The following is a 13,258-nucleotide window of genomic DNA, read 5'->3' as shown; positions in this document are numbered from 1 at the left end:
GCAACTTATTGGCATATTTAAACTGAAGAGTTCATTTCTTAACTGGTCTTACATGCTATGTATTGAATTACTTGGTTCTGAGTATAATGATCTCAGCTAATATGATGAGAAGGCAGTGTGCAAAGAACCGTTGAATCCCATCCTAACCATAGCTGCCCTGTCTGTATCTCTGCAGAGCGACTGGTCCGTCCCACACTAACAGCCAGTTTACTTTGCTCTTGACGTGTAGAAGTACCTTGAGTGGAAACAAACAGAAAGAGATTTCCTTATTCGTTACTTATTTAAAAAGATAATGCCTTGAATGTATGTTCTACATTGCAGTATTTTCCAGAGTCTAATGGGTTCCTTATTATATTTCCTAATTATAGTGCTGCTTTTGATACAGTTCTTGGGATAAATGTTGCAGTCAAGAAACTAAGCCGTCCTTTTCAGAATCAAACCCATGCAAAGAGAGCTTATCGTGAACTCGTCCTCTTAAAATGTGTCAATCATAAAAATGTAAGTTACATATGTTTTCTCTGCATAATGTTGTCCACAATGTGATCATCTTCTGGGTCTTTGGAAATATGTTGAGTTTAGACATAGGGTAAACTAGTAATAACAGTAACTATTTAAATGGTTATATTTTATTGATAAAATTCTTTTTTTATATTTTTAAAATAATTTTTAAAGTTTATTTATTTATTTTGATAGAGAGAGGGCATGAGGAGGGGAGGGGCAGAGGGAGAGAAAGAGAGGATCCCAAGCAGGCTTTGCACTGTCAGCACAGAGCCCCGTGCAGGGCTTGAACCCTTGAGACCATGAGATCATGACCTGAGCCAAAACCAAGAGTTGGATGCTTAACCAACTGAGCCACCCAGGTGCCCCTGTTGATAAAATATTTAATCAACATTGGAGAATTTGCAGTAAACCAGAAGCATCACGGCCCAGTTTCGGTCACTGAAGACAGGTAGCAATATCAATTAACCCTGTAATTGTTTCAGTTTCAGTATTTCTGTTTCTATGCAGTGGCAACAGTATTGACCTAACAAACTGAGAAACAACAACATATTTTTTTAGAAAACCATTGTTCTGGAGCTTTTTACCTTGTCCTAAGGGCATTTCAGGTTTAAATACATGTTAGTAGATGGTGTGATATTCAAGATAGCTATCTACTCAGCATCTCCACAGAAATCAAAGCACTGTAAATTTCAAGGAGAAATTGTATGTTTCCAGAAGATGAGGCATTCAGGCACATTGGATGTCCACCACTGGTCTCTGAGCATTATTGTGAGCATGATTTTGATAACCTTGCCTTGTAATAAGAAATCACTTGTTATGTCTTGACGGGACTTTGGAGATCACCTCTATGTGACCGCTTTTTTTGTTGATGAGTATTTAAGACTACACTGAGTTTCATGCTATTCCCTTTGCTGTAGCATGAATGTAGCATCTTTCTGGTGTAGGGACATTACAGACAAAACTAAGATAAGTTTATTCTTTTGATTTTGTTTTTAATTTCTCCAAGGCATGCTTTATTCTTGTATATATTGAATATAAGTATATATTCCTTATACACTTAGATTTTTTTCAGATTATACAAAAGTGTAGTTATTATTATTATTTTTTTTAATTCAAAGGATATAAACAAAGAGGCAAAAATCCTCAAATCCCACAGATCATTATCATTAACATTTTGGTGAGCGTTCTTATACACGTATGTACATGCATACATGAACACGACCTTCTCTGTTATTGTACATCCTGCTTTTTCCCTCATGGAATGTTTCTGGACCTCAGATATATTAATGAGCATAGATGGAAGCCATTTTTTAAATGGTACAGATGCACAGTATTTATTTAACCAGTCACCTGTTCCTGGATATTTAGATTGTTTCCAGTTTTTGCTGTTATAATCAATGCTACCACAAACATTGTTATACATGCACTTCACACACTTGTCCAGGTAAACTTCTTGGCCAAAGCATATACTGTGCACTTCTGGTTTTAATCTGTGCTGACACATTGACCTCAAGAAAGACTGTCCATTGTACACTTCCGTTAAGAGTGCCTGAGAATGGGGGCGCCTGGGTGGCTCAGTCGGTTGAGCATCTGACTTCAGCTCAGTCATGATCTCATGGTTCTGGAGTTTGAGCCCCACATCAGGCTCGCTGCTGTCAGCTCAGAGCCTGCTTCGGATCTTCTGTCTCCCCCTCTCCCTGGCCCTCCCCATTCCCTCTCAAAAATGAATAAACATCTATATATACATATATAAAATTTTATATCTATACATAAAAGACTGTCTGAGAATGAGTTTTCTTTCAGAACCCCCAGCACTACCTTCAGGCTTGTCGTCAGACTTTACCAATCTAAGAGATGACACATGATATCTTATTCTTACTTGTGAAGTCGAGCTCCTTTCCATATTTCTGTTAGCCATTTATTTTTAAAGAATTTGTTTTCCGTGGCCTTTTCCCATTTTTTCCTTCAGCTGTTGGTGTCTTTCTTATGCATTTAGAGAAGATCCTTGGATATTAAAGCTGCCAACCCTTGCTTCTTTTCCATTTGACCTCAATTAAGTTGTTTTTGCCATACTTTTTTTTTTTAAATCTCGGTTTAGGTTTAACATAATCAAGTTTCGTAGGTTTCCTGTCATGCTTAGAAAAGGCTTTTCTACACTAGAATTACATAAATGTTTATCCATGTTACAATGTTTTATGATTTCATGATTTATGTTTAAATCTGTGTTGCATTTGGAGGTGATGTGAAGAATGAATATGGACCCGGTTTTATTTTTCCCTGGGTTAGCCAGCTGCCCCAGTCCTGTATACTGAATCATTCCTCTTGCCCTTGCTCATTTGAAATGACTGAGGATGTGTGTTTGATGCTCAATCAGTGGGGCTCATCGTTTAACTGTTGGGGTGCCAGGACCAAGGCCTTGTGGTAGAGGCCTTTCTAGAACCCTTTCAGTAAATACATAACACTGTGAAGGGTTAATCTTTGTCATACTAAAATTACAGCTTCATCTTCATATTTCAAAACTTTTTAGATTGTAAATAGTATTTAAGTTTTCAGAGTTAACATTGCCTTGGTGTTTTTCTGGCCACAATTTCTACTCTTATGTTCAGAGCCCGAAAGACATTATATGTTAAAATTCTGTCATAATCAGTCACTAGAGACACATAAAATGTGATTTGATTAAAAGTACATCTTATTTCCAAGATGAGAACCCTAATCATTGAACTTTTCTCAAAGGCCATGTAATAGGATGTTTTGGTAAAGCTAATAACAATAATAAATACTGAGTTTTGCTGTGATTTCTTTTTCAGTTTTAATACATTTTAACGTTAAGCTTGATTTTTGTAATTAAGTGGAGTTATGACATGCTGAGGTAAAATAAATTTTCTCTTTTCAGATAATTAGTTTGTTAAATGTGTTTACACCACAGAAGACTCTAGAAGAATTTCAAGACGTGTAAGTTTAATTTTTACTCAGTAACACACTGTGTATCAGAGACTGAAAACTTAGAAAAGTAAATAACTGCTTGTTTTACTTAGGAAATGTAGGTAGCTGTATATATTATTATTTATTTACTTATGAGAGAGCGAGAGCAAGCAAGCGTGCGTGTGTGAGAAGCGGGGCTTCAGAGAAAGAGGGAGAGAGAGAATCCACAGCAGGCTCTGCGCTGCCAGCATGGAGCCAAATGCCAGTCTCGATCGAGATCGTGATCTGAGCCGAAATCCAGAGCTGGACACTTAACCAACTGAGCCACCCAGGCGCCCCAAGTAGCAATATATTTTTAATGATATCTTAGCCACTTTTTTCTGTGGAAGAGAAATGTTAAGAAAGATAGATAATAATATTCATTATTTGTGCCTAGATATTATCATCCCCATAGCAGGTAAAATATGACTGAAAATAATTCTTCAGAGGCAGTGAGCGTTACTGCTGCCAGTTCACTTTGCTGAAATATAAAATGTTTTTTTCCATTCCCCGAAACCCAAGATTGTAGGGTTTGAGTGTTTATAATTATTATTTGAAGTGATTATGTCATTAAATCTTATGTTTCCACAATCTGAAATAGAATTATCTTACTAACAATAAAATATTAATTTATCATATTGAAATATAATCCCGATTCATCCTAAATTTACTGGTGTATTCATTCAAAAAATATTTGATTGCCATTTGTGTGCTAGGCAGTCTTGGGCCTGGCATATTTTAATGATCCAAAACAGGCAAAAATCCCTTTTATTATTAAAAATTGCAGGTCAGGGGCACCTGGGTGTCTCAATTTCTTAAGCATCTGACTCTTGATTAATCTCCCCTCAGGTCTTGATCAGGGTCATCAGTTCAAGCCCCATATTAGGCTGGTGCTGGTCTTGGAGCCTACTTAAAAAAAAAATTGCAGGTGGTCACAGTCCTTCTTAGAGCTTTTGAGATGGCCAGAGAAGATAAGCAATCAGTGCAAGCAAGGAAATGATGCCATCACAAGGATGTGGCAAGTGCTCTGGAAGAAGTGGGGCTGGGTGTAGGGGATCAGTAGTGCTGGGGGTTAGGAGTCCAGCTGCAGTCATCAGCAGGGTGGTAGGAGAAAGACATCACTCAATTGGTGCCATCTGAAGAAAACCTTGAAGGAGGTGAGGGGTTAGTCCCACAGGTACTTGAGGGAAGATGGTATCAAGATAGAAGGAAGAGGCAAAAGATGTGAAAGTGGTGCCATTCCTGGTGTGCTCTGAGCTGCAAGTGGCCAGTGTGGCTGGAGTTGGGGAGCATAGGAGAAAAGTCGGGGTCACTCAGAGAAGTGATAGGGCCAGACACTGATGGGCCTCTAGGCCATTGTAAGGACTTCCTTCTACTCTAAGACAAAGCAGTAAGACTCAGCAGAGGCGTGAGCTTCCCTGACTTACATTTACATTTTCAAAGAATAATTTTGGTTCCTGGGTTGCAGTGTGGAGGACTGCAGTGTGAGGATAGTGGTGTGAGGACTATAGTCTGAGGACTGTAGCTTAAGGACTGTGGTATGAGGACTGTAGTGTGAGGACTGCAATTGAGGACTACAATGTGAGGACTGGTGTGGAACTGCGGTGTGAGGACTGCGGTGTGAGGACTATAGTGGGCATACTACAATGTGAGGACTGCAGTGTGAGGACTGGTGTGAGGACTGTGGTGTGTGGACTGGCATGAGGACTGTGGTGTGAGGAATGTGGTGTGAGGACTATAACGTGCGGACTGTAGCTTGAGGACTGGTGTGGAGGACTGTAGTGGGAGTCTTCACTACAGTGTGAGGACTGCAGTGTGGAGGACTGGTGTGAGAACGGTGGTGTGAAGACTGTAGTGTGAGTACTGCAATGTGGGAACTACAATATGAGGACTGCAGTGTGAGGACTATAGTATGAGGACTGTGGTGTGGAGGACTCCACTGTGGAGGACTGCAGTGTGAGGGTAGGGGAGCTGAGAGCGGCACCTGGCGCTGGCCCGAGCCCCTTGTATGCTGAAGGTGCTCCCAGCTGAGGTGAGGTGGACTTCAGGCTGAGCAGACGAGAGGGTGAGGTAGAAGCCGGGCTCAGTGTTGGACATGGGCCTCAAGACGTCTCTTGGATGCTCATGTTGGCCTGGGAAGTGGGTGTTCAGAAAAGGGGCCTGGGTGGAGGACAGCAACATGAGAGCTGACAGTCTGTGGATCATATTTAAAGCATTGAGACCAGAGATCAGAGTAGATGACCAAGATGTGATAGAGAAGAGGAGGAGGCCAAGGACCAAAGGTTGGTACCCCCAACAGTAAGAAGTTGGGGAAAGGGACAGGGCACGATCAGCCAGTGACATTTGACAGTATGGCAGTAAGTCATCAAGGGCCTTGAGGAGGACAGTGCCCGCAGAGCGGTGTGGCACAACTCTACCAAAATGGGAGTAAGTGAAAATGGGAGAAGAATTGGAGATGCCAAGTATAGAGACCTCTTCGGGGAATTGCTTGCAAAGAGAGTGAGAATATGGCTCCACATGGCTCCACAGCTGGTAGGAGAAGAAGGTCAGAAGTTTTCTTAAGATGAGGTGAGTTAGAGCATGGTCTCTCTCCTGGTAAGTATGATCCAGTAGCAAATAAATAAGTAAATAAATATTTAGGAGAATTTGAATTTTGAGATTCAATTTACTATGATATGAAATTGTTTTGTCTTTAACTTGAAATACATCAAATTGGTAGTTTTTTCCTAAGCTTCTACTAAGTTCCATTTTATGTTTACTTCTTTACAGGATACCTTATAAATATTTGGAGAAAGCAAATTATCTTTTTTTTCTTTTCTTTCTTTCTTTTTTTTTTCTTTTTTCTTTTTTTTTTTACTTTAGCCAGTGCAGTAATGAGGTAGTAAGTTATTACTGTTTCCTATAGAGTTTAGTAACCATGAAGGAATTTGGGGTGATTTTTATGTGTACATGGCTGATCTTTTTTTCCTCAGGTATTTGGTCATGGAATTAATGGATGCTAACTTATGCCAGGTTATTCATATGGAGTTGGACCATGAAAGAATGTCCTACCTTCTCTACCAGATGCTCTGTGGTATTAAACATCTGCATTCGGCTGGTATCATTCATAGAGTAAGTAGTGATGCCATGTCAGTTTGGTTTTTAAAATCATGATCATTTTGTTACCATAATTCTCCAGGTACAAAAGAAGTTAATATTTTTTTAAAAAATTTTAAGAGAGAGAGAGACAGAGCGCAAGTGGGGTAGGGGCAGAGAGAGGGAAACACAGAATCTGAAGCAGGCTTCAGGCTCTGAGCTCCCAGCACAGAGCCCTTCACAGGGCTCGATCCCACTAATTGTGAGATCACGACCTGAGCTGAAGTTGGATGTTTACCCGACTGAGCCACCCAGGTACCCCAATTTTTAAAAAATTTGTCAGTGTTGAAAATCCAAAGAAACCATGGGATTGTGTAGAGTTTCCAAATATTGTTGAGAGTAGAAGACATTTTCGTGAAGTGCCTGGTTTGCTCAAGCCTGCCTGAGTCACCTTGGATGCAGGCTTGGCTGCTCCATTTGATGCTGGGAAAAAAAAAAATTAACATTTAATTTTGAAGTAACTTAAAAATTACAAGAACAGGACAGAAAACTCCCAAAATTATCCCAAACTATTTACCCAGACTCATCTATTCTTAATATATTCACCATATTTGAAATTGTATTTTTAATGAGCCAGGAACTTAGGTTTGGAGTTGGGAAAGGTTAGAGGCTAAGTAGTAAATGATACTGTTGCTTGAGAAATCTTACATAAATTATAGGCCAAATATCCATTTCTTATGTTGTAAAATTTTGCCACTCTGTCACCTCAGCCCCACTGTTGGGAACTTTGGGAATGGCCTTGGGTGTGCCTCTTGACACACCCAAGTCCCCTGGGATTTGAATGACAGCTGCCTGTACTATCAGAAAGTAACATTTAAAAACCGGTGAGATACAGTGTAATTTTCTAAGCTGGTTTTAGGGGCTCTTGGTTATTTTTTGCCTTGTAGCACTGTGTAAACAGAATATCATGACAGAATTTTCTTTTAACAACTAAAATGTTGAGTGAGGCTACAGGCAGAGATCATATCATTTTGTTGGAAACGTTCTTAGCATTCCCTAAATTATTACTATACTAATTCTGTTGACAGACTGTCGGTAGATATTCTGTTCCAACATCAAGAAGTTGTAATTTCTCTGAACGAAAATCTGTGTGGGGAGAAAGATAGTGAGACAGGAACAATGAGGCCTATTCACACAGAAAAGAATAGAGAGATTTTCAATGGTGCAGAGTAGATCAGTTAGGTGCCAGGAAATGTTGGCTGCAGTTGCACAGCCCACCCACCCGGAGAGGACCAAGCCACCCTCCCCTGTCCTGAGCCTCAGGTCTGTGACCCCAAAGCCAGCAAGCCAGCAGCACACCTGGTCCTCCCTGGGCCTGTGTGGCGCGTCACACACTGAGAAGTCCTGGCTGCGTGCTGTTGCTTAAAATATGGCCTTTGCTGCCACCAAGTGTTCAGTTAAACTAATACACATTTGGTTTAAAAATAGCATTTTTCCTCTTTTTTAAGTTTTTACTTAAACTCCGGTTAGTTGACATGTAATGTAATATGAGCTTCAGGTATACAACATAATGATTCAGCACTTCCGTACATCCCCCGTGCCCATTACAACGTATGCCCTCCTTACTCCCCATCAACCTATGTAACCCAACCCCCCTCGCCTCCCCTCTGGTGACCCTAGTTTGTTCTCTAGAGTTAAGAGTCTGCTTCTTTGCTTACTTCTCTCTCCGTTTTTTCCCCTTTGCTTGTTTTTTTGTTTGTTTATTTTTGTTTCTTAAATTCCACATATGGGTAAAATCATATGGCGTTTGTCTTTGACTGCCTTCTTTCACTTAGCATAATAAGTAATACTAATTTTTTTTAATTAAAAATAAAGATTTCACAACATACCATTATATTTATCTTCCTAAAATTTTCATAAGCCTTTATATAAATTAAGACACTCATGAACACATTTTGTGTTAAATTCACCCTTCATTTAAAAAAAATTTTTTTTAATGTTTTATTTATTTTTGAGAGAGAGACAGCATGAGCAGGGGAGGATCAGAGAGAGAGAGAGAGAACACACACAGAATCCAAAGCAGGCTCCAGGCTCTGAGCTGTCAGCCCAGAGCCCAACATGGGGCTTGAACCCACAAACCGTGAGATCATGACCTGAGCTAAAGTTGGGCACTTAACCAACTGAGCCACCCAGGCACCCCTAAATTCACCCTTTAGAATAAATGTCCGGCCTTATTATTACTAGGCCTCATTATGTTCAGCCTTATCAGTTTTGTAAAGGGAAACAACTTGCCTCACTTGTTTCTCCCTTCCTGGACCAGGAGATTCATGGGGAAGCAATACCCTCCCATGCCTGGGGACCTTTCCAGGGCTGAGGCACACTCACGCCCATGTTACAGAATGTTGGGTACCTGAAGGTTGGTCCCGCCCCTGCTGACCACAGTGTCAAGGAGAGTCCAAAGAAGTGTCTGCCTTGCCCAGCACAATGTTTAGAAACCTGAGAACACCTGAGCAAATGATTCCATGGACCACTGCTCCACCCTGCCCACCACCCCACGGGCCTTGCCACTCCTGTCTTATATCTGTTCACACATTTGTGCGCCTGCCAGGCTTTGTGTTTCCTCGTGAAAAGTACTGCATGTCCGTGTGGGAAAGAGAGAGAAAGCAAAGAGCGAGAGCCCCCTGTTGGGACCCCCTCCAGGACCCAAGAGGTGAACTGCAAGAGCCCTTTAGTGGGTTACCGGTTGTCCATGAGCCTCTCCAGTCCTTTCTTCTATACACGGACCCATACACAAGATACACACTTCCGGTTTGGCTTATTAAAGTGTTTTCATACTACACATAAAACTTAATTATTTGAAAAATAAAACACCCACGATCCCACCACTTTTTAGAATCACTTCTAAGATTCAAAACTTAGAAGAGGTAGAAGGTCCCCAGCTCTCTGTTGCTGCCTAGAGGTGGCCAGTGATGGCAGTTAAGTGTGCTTCCTTCCTAACTTTACAGTGACACCCCCTTCTTCTTTATGCTGATGGCAACACATCCGCATGGACTTATGTCCTTTTGACTTTATATTTTTTAGACAGGAGATCATCTTGAATGTAATTGTTCTACAACTTGCTGAGCAAGTTGGTTGATTTGTTCTTTATTTTAATTAAGGATTAAATAGTTCTACAAATATTTATTTAAAAAAAAGAGTCCCCACCCCCTCCTTGTCACTTCTCACTCCTCAGAAGCAAACCCTGTTCTCTTAGCAGTCATGTTGGTGTTTCTCTCTGTATCTTGAAATAATAGTAGATCTCTGTGCATTGGCCTCTTTTCAGTTGGGGACATAAGGTACCGATTTCGCTCCGTTTTGCCCACCCATACCCGCCCCCTGACACCTTTCCTGCTCTTCCAGGTATTTACAGTGTCGTCAGATTTGGGCCGGTATTGATAATGGATTTTACATCATGGTGACCCCCTCCATGCTCTCTGCTGCACAGCCTCCTATTTATACCATGATCGTATTCAACGTTTTGTCCCTGGAATTAGCAGCATTTGTCTTTTGTTTACATTTCAGTTTTCGTTGTTTTGTTTTTCAAGGAGGGGGTGGTTTCTGTTGCCTGCTCACTACGTTAAAGCTAAGCCTTCTGTGGGGCACCTAGGTTCTCCCTGTTCAGCCAGGTGAAGCTCTGTGGCGTCGCCTGCGAGATCTCGCTCTTGGAGCCTCAGCGCTGCTCCCAGCTGGGCGGCTGCCCCCAGACCTGATGCAGAGGGACTGTCCAGGCCCCGGCCCCAGCATTTTCCTGGCGGTCCCCTTCACCTTTTCCTGGTGTTGGACCCCCTGCTTCCGGACCCCTGCCCCATCTTTCTTGGATTACTCCCTTGTTTCGGTGGAACACATCCCCCAGTAGCTTCCCCAGAAGTGGTGCATGTGAGATAAGTTTTCTGAGGCCTCCGATGCCTGAAACTCTTTACTCTGCCCTGTCACATGCGTCAGAGTTGGGTGGACATAGAACTCTTTGTTACACATCAGTTGCACTCCAGGTTGTAAATGCAGCACCCCGTTTATAGTGTGGTGGGGTTTGGCTTTTGAGCTTTCCAATACCATTCTTCTTGCATTCTACTTCTATTCTTCTATTTCTAATACCATTCTTACTTCTTTTGCAAGTACCCTGTTGGGTTTTATCTCTGGAGTCTTCTAAAACTGTTCCTTTATTTCTTGCATTCTGAAATGTTACGATAATATGCCTTGATGTGGAAAATTTTTAATTGTGGTGGGCACTTGGTGGCCCCTTCAGTCTGGAAGGCCATGCCATAGAGCTGGGAGAAATGGGGTTGGGCTGGGTTCTCACAAGGCGGGGTGCAGACCTCCATCACAGAGCCCTGTCTTCAGGCTGCACTCCTCACCCATGCCCTCCCTGCGCCGCATACAGGCACATCTGTTGGATTATGCCTGAGGCCCAACTCTGGAAACTTGATTTCAGTTTTTCTCGATTATGGGCCAGTAGGAGTGAAGAAGGAGCCCAGGCTTCTCTTCTGGGGGAAGCTGGAGGGATCTGGGAGGCCTGCCTTTACCTTTACACAGATCTTCCCCAAAGCTCCCTTGGTGGCCATCCCTGCTGCACCCTCCCTTCTGGAGTACCTGTCGTTCACTTCCTGAGCAGCTCCTGGCCATGTGGTCTCCCGTGCCTTGCTTGGGCCACACTTGCTGAGGTTGGAACGTGCTGTACTCAGCCACGTCATTTCCTGCCTCTCTGCTGCGCTTTGTCCCCATAGAGTGTGGGTTTTCACAGACAGCACTGGCATGCCAGGATGGCCTTCGTTGGACCTGCAGGATGCGTACCGGGAGAAGGCCTGTGAGGAGGAGCTGGGGAGCGGACTGGAGCGGGTGGAGAGGCGAGCAGGAGGCAGCACGGGTCTGACCCCTCAGAGGGGTTGAGGGCAGAGCCGCAGGACAGCCCTCAGAAAGCTTCACCTGCCCTGGAGTCCATGAGCCGCCTGCCGGGAAGTCTGGTGTCTCACAGGAACGGGCTCCTGCCCCACACAGTCCCTGACCACGAGCCACACAGGTCAGGAGAAGCTCCCCATGCTCCCCATGGGCCTCTCTTCTTGAGGGGAAACTGAGGAGAGGTAGGCTCCTGGGACAAACGATAACTCCTGTCATTGCAGCTGCTCTGTGGGCCCCGACAGATGCTCATTCTCTCCCTTCTCCATTCTCCATACCCTCAGCCACCACCTTGACAGGTCACTATGGCTTGCCTGCATGTGACCCAAACCTTCAAATCTGAGGGGTCTGACTCTGGTGGCTCACAATGGGCCACTGGATCCATGGACCCACCGGCAGTCACCTCCCCTGCCATGCGAGGGTATGATTGAAATGGATACACTTGGCAGCTGGAGTGACCCCTGCATTGGTTCCTTGGCCTGCGAGGTTAAGAAGTATCACGATGGGGAAGGGCAAGTGGAAATGTGAGACCGTGCCCTCAAGATGAGTCAAAAGCATTATTGATCTGGGGGAGCCGGGAGGGTTAGAGATTACTGCCACCATCGCAACCTAAGGAATGCAGGGACAGTGGTCGCTGTCACACCTCAGTTTGACTCACTAGTCCAGCTGAAGAAAGTAGGTGGTCCTAGAGAGCGTAGACCTCTTCGGCATAGCCAACTTGGAGTCCTGGTTACAGCTGCGAGGCGTGACATGGAGGAGTTGCTGGAACGGATTAATGAGACCCCAGGGATGGCGTGAAGCCATTGATTGCACAAATGCATTCTTTTCTTCTATACGGATTGGGAAAGAGAATCATAACGGAGCTGGAAGAGGTCTGGGCCAGTCTCCATGTATTGCCTAGCCTCCCAACCCCCTCTAAGTGGGTCTTTGAGTTGCAGGGTCCACGCAGACCTTGTGTCTGGAAGTCCTCCAGATAACTGCTTAGCCTCCTGTCCCCAAGGTTCAGTCACCCAGGCAAGTGGCTGTAGGTACTTGTGGGGAAGAACTGGGGAAATCAAGGCAGTGGACGCTTGGCCCCAGCTGCAGGGTCCTCCTTCCTAGGACACCTCTTCAGTCAGTGGGCTCTGATCTGAGAACTGACCAGGCCTGGTGGTGCTTTATGGGGTGACGCCTTCGGCCTCCTGCTCTCTGCTTTGTGCACTCTTGTTTGTCGTCCCAGGGACACCGCGCTCTGTTAGCCATCCCCACAGTCTGTGGGTCAAGCCCCAAGTTCAGGTGTCCTTTGTATTTTAACGTGTGTTTCTTATTTTCCTTGTTTGGGGTGGTTTTCAAGATTTTAAAGGACAGAACTGTCTTGACTCTGCTGCCTTGAAGCTCTAAGTCCAGTTGGTTTTGGGAAGCTGCCACTGGTTTTGTGTGGAGGCAAATGAGAGGGCAGCACGGAAGTGGAGAGCCCCCTGCTGGTAGGCATCCAGAGGCTGGCCACCTCTCCCGAAACCTGCCAGGACCATTGCCCACACCTGACAGCCTGATTTGCATTTTATTATCATTGTGTTCCAGCAGGTAGCAGTAAAGTATGTTCCAACCAAATCAGTAGAAGCCAAGAATTCTCTGACACGTGGAAGTGGCTGGAGATGGGGCATGTTTTCTCTTTCTTTTTTTCAAATTTAAATTCAGGTTGGTTAACATACAGTGTGGTCTTTGCTTCAGGAGCAGAACCCGGTGATTCCTCTCTTACATACGACACCCAGTGCTCATCCCGAAAAGTGCCCTCCTCCATGACCATCACATG

General features: G+C 43.8%; 1 protein-coding gene across 5 annotated transcripts in view; it reads left to right on the top strand.

Moving 5' to 3' along the window:
* The window catches only part of MAPK9 (mitogen-activated protein kinase 9), a 60,262-nt gene that overhangs the window by 28,177 nt on the left and 18,827 nt on the right, over positions 1-13,258 (top strand). For all 5 annotated transcript variants that reach the window (XM_039252828.1, XM_039252829.1, XM_039252831.1 and 2 more), the window contains exons 3-5: positions 369-498; positions 3,395-3,453; positions 6,435-6,573. In XM_039252828.1, the coding sequence (XP_039108759.1) occupies positions 369-498; positions 3,395-3,453; positions 6,435-6,573 (328 nt within the window). The remainder of the gene's footprint in view (positions 1-368; positions 499-3,394; positions 3,454-6,434; positions 6,574-13,258) is intronic.

This window comes from Hyaena hyaena, unplaced genomic scaffold (assembly GCF_003009895.1).
Source record: "Hyaena hyaena isolate Hyena2069 unplaced genomic scaffold, ASM300989v1 scaffold_428, whole genome shotgun sequence".
Taxonomy (NCBI): domain Eukaryota; kingdom Metazoa; phylum Chordata; class Mammalia; order Carnivora; family Hyaenidae; genus Hyaena; species Hyaena hyaena.
The sequence above is the reverse complement of the archived record's forward strand: the minus strand, read 5'-3'. Positions and strand labels throughout refer to the sequence as shown.